Raw genomic sequence first — 7589 nt, 5'->3', positions numbered from 1 at the left:
TTGTCTGTCTGAAGGCTATGGAATTCTGGGAGTTGGAGTTTGTTGTGGGCCCAGAGCGGAGCAGAGCTCCGCTCTGGGCCCACAAACTCCAACTCCCAGAATTCCATAGCCTTGAGCCAGGGCGGTTAAAGTGGTGCCAAACCGGGTTATTTCTCCAGTGTGGATGCAGCCCAAGGGACACAACCAGGCCCTCAACTGGGAGCTGCCTTCAGTTGTTCAAATGTGCAATCCTGATTTCAATGGAAACAAAGGACAAGGAAGCAAAGTCCTAGTGGTTTTTAGCGTTGGATTATGATTCTAGAGACCAAGGTTCGATTCCCCGCCTGACCATTAAGCCTAGTGGGCGACCTTGGCCAAGTCGCACTCTCTCAGCCTCAAAGTGTGGCAATGGAAAAACCCCTCTTGGTAAAGCTTACCAAGAAAACCCCATGATAGGTTCCCCCTTTAAGGTCGCCAAAGGTCGGAAATGACTTGAAGGCACACCCCACATCCACACCCGACTTGTATTGGTTTTAGGGAGGGAGCGAATCCCAAAGAGATGTCAAATATGTGTTTGAGGTTTTCTTTTTTGTGAATGGACACTGTCGAATCGCTGGTCTTTTTTTCCTCCGGGTCTGTGTGACTTCTGATTGGCTCTCGCTCGGGACAATGGTCTCAAAACGTCCAATGGGCGCTAAGGATCAGGCTGTCCAATCAGGAAGGGCACGAGCGTTCGAATGCAAGAATGTCTCCTCCTTCTCCAATAGGAAAGGCGCTCTACGATCCATTCATTTGCATAAAGCTCGCCTATAAAAGGCGGCGGCGAGGCGGTCCCTCCTCATTGTGGAACGACAGCGTTGAGGAGGAAAGATGCCGGATCCAGCGAAGTCGGTCCCTGTTTCGAAAAAGGGCTCCAAGAAAGCTGTGACCAAGACTCACAAAAAGGGCGACAAGAAGCGGAAGAAGGTGAGGAAGGAGAGCTACTCGATCTACGTGTATAAAGTGCTGAAGCAAGTCCACCCGGACACGGGCATTTCTTCCAAGGCCATGAGCATCATGAACTCCTTCGTGAACGACGTCTTCGAGCGCATCGCCGGCGAAGCCACTCGCCTGGCCCACTACAACAAGCGCTCCACCATCACCTCCAGGGAGATCCAGACGGCCGTGCGGCTCCTGCTCCCCGGGGAGCTGGCTAAGCACGCCGTCTCCGAGGGCACCAAGGCCGTGACCAAATACACCAGCTCCAAGTAAAGGCAGCAGCAGCAGCACCTCCTCCCTCCATTGGAACCCAAAGGCTCTTTTAAGAGCCACCCAAAGCTTCTGAAAAAGAGCTGGAGTCCCCTTTTCCCTCTTAGGCTGCATCCACACTGGAGAAATAACCCGGTTTGGTAGTGCTTTAACTCTCATCCAATTTAAACTCATCTGTTGCATTTAGGGATTTGTAGTTCAGTGAGAGACTTAAGAACTTTGTGGCTGAATGTTCTAAATGCCCCTCCTACAAGTCCCAGAATGCAACGGGAGGCAGCCAGAAGCAGTTAAAAATCGAAATAGCAACGTTTTTACAATCTATATTGGGAGAAAGGCGGGACATAAGAACAGCATATAACAATAATACAGCACTAATAATAATAATCCCCCTAGTCGTGATTGCCCAAACGGTGCCCTTTAAAGAGATTTTGGACTTCAGTTCCCAGAAGGCTCAGCCATGTCGGCCAATAGACTGGGATTCTGGGAGCTGAAGTCCAAAATCCCTTAAGGAGCACAGTTTGGGGGCCACTGCCCTGGTCCAATGTTCAAAACCACTGCACCACCATAATGGCTCTAGATCAAAGCACACTACAGAAACGAGTCTGAGACTGCTTCAACTGCCCTGGCTCTGTTACTAGAGAATTCTGGGAAATGTAGTTTTTTATGGCAACAGAGCTAGAACTCCCTAGCATTGAGGGAGGGCAGTTAAAGAGGCCTTAAACTGGATTGTTTCTGCAGTGTGTTTTGGATCAATCCTCTCAACCAGTGGTCCCCAAACTGCTCTTTAAGGGATTTTGGATCTCAACTCCCTGGATCCCAGACTATTGGCCAACATGGCTGAGGCGGCCTCTGGGAGCTGAAGTCCAAAATCCTTTAAAGGGCACAGTTTGGGGACCACTGCTCTTCACCCACAGCGACATTAAGACTAAATAATGGAAGTTATGATGGCCATGATGGATTTAAAAAGAGCAATCCCCTCTGGCGCCTGAGCAAAATAAAATAGAAATATAACATAAATGAATGAATAAATAAAATTAGATTGACCTAAATAAATAGTGTTTTGCCTTCCAGTCGTTTCAGGCTCAGGACAACCCTCAGGTGAGAACCCATCGTGGGTTTTTCTTGGCCGGTTCCTTCAGAGGAGGTTTGCAATGGCCTTCCTCTGAGGCTGAGAGAGTGTGACTTGCCCAAAGTCACCCAGTGGGTTTGCATGGCTGAGAAGGGATTCGAACCCTGGTCTTCAGAGTCCAATACCTAAAGCTATTATGCCACGCTGGTTCTCTCTTGTCTCCTTGGATGCTTTGATTGCTATTATAGTAGAAAAGCAAGATGTATAGATAAAGGTTTGATTTATTATTTAAGATGTTACAAATCAAACAGGAGAAGAAGAAGAAAAACAGTTGGAGATGTTAGTATGTTTCGGTTGGCTGATAAAGATATATATCACTGATGGACTTTTGTTTGTTTTTGTTAAATGGCCAACACAACTATCCCTAAATATTTACTATTTATAAAAGTTACGATCGCCATGATGGCCTAAACGGAGTGACTCCCCTCTCCCATTTCCAACTAGTCATGGCAGCTGAGTTAAAATAAGTTGCTTTGCCTTCATATAGTTTCTGATTTACAACCCTATTTTTATTTATTGGTTGTATTTCTACCCAGAAATGTTCAGAAATGCTCTCAGACCCTAACACGTTTTTTAAAAAAATATTAATACGTTCTAAACAAAACATGACAACAAATGGTATGTCAAAACAACAACAAATCAAATGTCAGAGACAATAAACGTCTCAAATGTGGTTATTTCACTGAAAAAGACAGAAATTAAATAATAACCCAAATAGTGTCCTGAAAATGATAAACAAAAGGTGCATTCAGGGATCCTGAAAGACATCGTTCCATAAAAATTTAGCTACAATGGGGGGATATCTAGAGACCAAATCCTGCTGGATGTATTCAGTAAGTGGGTGCCAAATCTTATAAAGTCAATCCAGAGTGTAAGCCTCTTGCTCTGTTGTTATTATCTGCTATTTTCTCCATTAACCACGTTTTTTTTAAAGCGGGTTTCTTCAGAAGTGGTTTGCCATTGCCTTCCCCTGAGGCTGAGAGAGTGTGACATACCAAAAGTCACCCAGTGGGTTTCATGTCTGAGAAGGGATTTGAACTCGGGTCTCCAGAATCAGTCCAATGCTCAAACCATCACACCACGCTGCCTCTCTCTTGTCCCCTTTGCCCACATTAGTATTGACACTAAATACTAGGATCGCCATGATGATTTCAAGAGTGAAACCCCAAATTGTAACCATTTAATTCTGTTTTAACATATTACTTTTAAAATGTTTTGATTGTATTGTTCTTTTAATAAATATAATAATAATGATATTTTAACATTGGATTTGTTTAAAATATTGTAGTAATTCTATTTTAACGTATTGTTTTTGTGTGTGTTTTAACTGTATGGTGTTTTGTAAGCCGTCCTGAGTCCCAGTCTTGGGAGAAGGGCAGGATATAAATAAATATAATGCAAAGGCTATTGGCCAAAAGCAATAAAATTTGACTGACTGACTGAATAATAATAATAATAAAGATGATGATGATGAATATTGTGAAGCCACTCTGAGTCCCTGTCTTCAGAGAAGGGCAGGATAGAATAATAATACTACTAATAATATTGTGAAGCTGCTCTGAATCTCAGTTCTGGGAAAAGAGTGGGATACAAATAAAGATAATAATAATAGTAATAATAAATATTGTGAAGCTGCTCTGAGTCTGTTCTGGGAAAAGAGCAGGATACAAATAAAGACAACAATAATGATGATGACTGATAATGATGATAATAATCATAGGTGTCTCTTGTTTTTTGGGACAAGCCTTGGGTGCCATTAGTTTTATTTTTGAATTTACCAGACGAAATAATGCCTCTCGGATTTATTATTTGCTTGAAAAGGCAAGCGCGCCTGATATCTGTAGAAAATTGCTTTCGAAGCTAATAAGAAAAAGAATTTAAATTTTGAAAAAGCCCGCCCTTTGCAGCCATTGGCCAAATCTTGGAAGGCGCCTGGGCGCTTTTTAGCCAGTAGCAGCAGCAGAAAGGCGGTTTTCATATTATTTATTTTATTTTATACATAAAATATCCACAGAGGTTTACTTCAAAGCCACAGAACTCTCCTCATCATTTAGTAAAGGAGCCGAATGTTCTTTATTAAAAGCGGTTTTACTCTCCCGCTCTTTACCTCATAGAAGAATAATATGCACAATATTTTATTACTTAAATAGGGGAGGATATTTAAGTCGCATAATAATAAAATTGTTTTAAAATGCCTATTCTGAGGGGAAACAAACGGCCGGTTTCCCCCCCGAAAGCGGCCGTTGGGACTCTCTTGAGGCGCTTGGGCTCTGACTTTTAATGAACATAACTACGTCATACAAGAGCGGGAAGGCGAACCAATCACGAGAGGCGGGCGACCTTTCAAAAGAACAACACACGCGCGCGCGCGCGCTTTCAAATCCACCAATGATAGCTTGGGTTTTGAGGAAAGAACCAATCAGGGACGAGGACTGTGTCCAATCCGAAGCGCGCGGTTTTCCTAGCAGCAGCCAATCAGAGCGGAGAGCAGTGTATAAATAATGCCGCCGCAGCGGCTGTTGTCTCAGTCTTCTCTTGGTACTCGAGAGAGGGAGGGATGGCGCGGACGAAGCAGACTGCGAGGAAATCTACAGGCGGCAAGGCGCCCAGGAAGCAGCTGGCGACCAAGGCGGCGCGCAAGAGCGCTCCGGCTACAGGCGGCGTGAAGAAGCCTCACCGCTACCGTCCAGGGACGGTGGCTCTCCGCGAGATCCGTCGCTACCAGAAGTCGACGGAGCTTCTCATTAGGAAGCTGCCCTTCCAGCGTCTGGTGAGGGAGATCGCGCAGGACTTCAAGACGGACCTGCGCTTCCAGAGCTCGGCCGTCATGGCGCTGCAGGAGGCGAGCGAGGCTTACCTGGTGGGGCTCTTCGAGGACACCAACCTCTGCGCTATCCACGCCAAGAGGGTCACCATCATGCCCAAGGACATCCAGTTGGCTCGCAGGATCCGCGGGGAGAGGGCTTAAACGCCCGCCTTTTCCTTCCTTCCTTCCTTCCATTAAACCCAAAGGCTCTTTTCAGAGCCACGCACCTTCCGCCAGAGAAGGGCTGAAGCCACGCTCTCTAAGCTTCCCCAGAGGTCCAAAACACTGCAGATATATCCCACTTTGACGTTGACTGCCCTGCCTCACAATCATGAAAACAACTTTGGTGAGACGTTTATATACTGAGATGTCTTGCCACAATAAACTACATTTCCCAGGATGCCCTAGCACTGAGTCAAGGCAGTTAAAGCCATCAAACTATTTGAGGGGGCTTTGACTGCCCTGGCTCAGTGCTAGGGCATCCTGGGAGTTGTAGTTTACTGTGGCACTAGAACTCTGACACAGAAGGATAAATGTCTTAGAAAACTAGTTCCCAAGATTCCCTAGCACTGATTCAGGGCAGTTAAAGCAATCTCTAACAGGATTATTTCTGCAGTGTGTTTTGGGCCCATATGAATTTGTAATGTGTGCCGCCTTCACGTTGCTTTGACTTAGGGAGACCATAAGGCAGCCATACCATGGGGTTTTCTTGGCAGGTTTCTTCAGCGGAGGTTTGCCATGGCTGTCCTCTGAAGCTGAGAGAGTGTGACTTAGCTAGACTGAGTCAGGATTCGAACCCTGGTCGCCATAGTCCTAAATCCAACGCTCAACCCCCGCTGGCTCTGCCTCAAGTCATGACAACCCCATACATTTCAGGATTGTTTTTTTTGGGGGGGGTAAGGAATAGAGTGGCTTTGCCTTTCCTTCCTCTGAAGTCTACCCTATAACACCCAGTGTTTGTTGGTGGTCTCCCATCTAAGTACCAACCAGGGCTGGCCCTGCTTAGCATGAGATTCAGTGCCTTTACAGGTTATTTTGAGTTTCCAGGGACTTACATTCTCCTCTGAGCCACTGAACTGTAGCCCAGGGAGCTGCCCTTTCCCTGTTGATCCTCTTCCAATATTGCCCTGAATGATCATATTTTTAAACATCCGCACAGGGATTCCTATAGAAAGGTTTGGGAGTAGGGCTCTCTGCATCCATTTACTCAGGCAGGTTCAGGGTGACCAGAGATGCCCTCATCATCACTGCAGAGGACAAGGCATCGTAAAATGGAGGACATTCAAGAAAGAAATGTAGGAACATTACACTAAAAGCTGCAAAAAACACTCATTGCAGACATAATACAGTTTGGAGCTCTGGTGCCACAATGCACTACCATTTCCAGAATGCTGTAGCCTTGAGCCATGGCAGTTTAAAGCGGTGGCAAACTGGATTATTTCTACAGTGCAGATGCAGCACTAGAAATAGAAACTCATGTTTCATAGAACCATAGAGTTGGAAGAGACCGCAAAGGCCATCCAGTCCAACCCCATTCTGCCATGCAGGAAATCTCCATCAAAGCATCCCTGACAAAGATGGCCATCCAGCCTCTGCTTAAAGACCTCCAGAGGCTGGAGGTACCTTTTGAAATACCTTTTGATCAAGATGGGTGCCTGTGTTTTGTTGACTGCAGTGGCAGAAGGAGTTTGTGCCACTACCTTTCCAGATGTACAAATGCATGCGTGTCTCTCTATACATGTATAGAGAGAGTGTGAGAAATGCTACATGCCTGCAGTCAAACCTGGTTGGAGGAGGCAAGTCAAACCTAGCCATTTTGAGCATGAAAGTTGGTGGTAATAATTTTATTAACCTTAAACATCATTAGTAAATGATCATTAAAATGTAATAAAACCTTCAATAACATATAGAAAGGGATTTAGAAAATAGGTTGGATTATTGCAAGCATGCATCAGGTCCAAAACACACTGCAGAAATAATCCAGTTTGAGGCCGCTTTAACTGCCCCGGCTCAGTGCTAGGGAAGCCTGGGAACTGTAGTTTATTGTGGCACCAGAGCTCTCTGACAGAGAGAAGGCTAAAAGTCCCACAAAACTGCAGTTCCCAGAGTTCCCTACCATTGAGCCAGAGCAGTGTGTTTTGGACCTCAGTCAACAAAATCTCTGACAACGAAGCTCCTTTTTTTAGTCTTTCTAGGCCTGTCCCTCCCATTTTCCTCTCCATCCCCTGTCCAGCTGGATGTTTTTTAGCGTCATTGATATTGGGAATATGGCAAAGGAGGGCTGGAGAAGCAGAGTCAGTTCAAATCCAAAGCAATTCACGTGGTTAATTATCACACATGTAGAGCGAAATTGTGGTCATTGTGGTAAAGAGCCCTCCCCCCGACCTCCATCTTGAGGGGAGAGAAGCAGATATTATTATTATTATT

The 7589-nt window shown here is 45.3% G+C and overlaps 2 protein-coding genes across 2 annotated transcripts; both read left to right on the top strand.

Moving 5' to 3' along the window:
• Positions 1–101: 101 nt before the first annotated feature.
• Positions 102–1503, top strand: LOC121932303 (histone H2B 7-like). The gene has a single exon (XM_042470886.1). The coding sequence runs from the start codon at positions 850–852 to the stop codon at positions 1228–1230; it is 381 nt and encodes a 126-aa protein (XP_042326820.1). The 5' UTR covers positions 102–849; the 3' UTR covers positions 1231–1503.
• A 3393-nt stretch (positions 1504–4896) lies between these two features.
• Positions 4897–5548, top strand: LOC121932284 (histone H3). Its single transcript, XM_042470860.1, has one exon. The coding sequence runs from the start codon at positions 4914–4916 to the stop codon at positions 5322–5324; it is 411 nt and encodes a 136-aa protein (XP_042326794.1). The 5' UTR covers positions 4897–4913; the 3' UTR covers positions 5325–5548.
• The last annotated feature ends 2041 nt before the right edge of the window (positions 5549–7589 follow it).

The sequence above is a fragment of the Sceloporus undulatus genome, chromosome 5, assembly GCF_019175285.1.
Source record: "Sceloporus undulatus isolate JIND9_A2432 ecotype Alabama chromosome 5, SceUnd_v1.1, whole genome shotgun sequence".
In the NCBI taxonomy this organism is placed as follows: domain Eukaryota; kingdom Metazoa; phylum Chordata; class Lepidosauria; order Squamata; family Phrynosomatidae; genus Sceloporus; species Sceloporus undulatus.
This window is presented reverse-complemented; position numbering and strand designations above follow the sequence as displayed.

What these genes read in the sequence shown, in the direction of transcription:
- LOC121932284 (XM_042470860.1), top strand. Translation starts at nt 4,914, where the DNA reads ATGGCGCGGACGAAGCAGACTGCGAGGAAATCTACAGGCGGCAAGGCG.
- LOC121932303 (XM_042470886.1), top strand. Translation starts at nt 850, where the DNA reads ATGCCGGATCCAGCGAAGTCGGTCCCTGTTTCGAAAAAGGGCTCCAAG.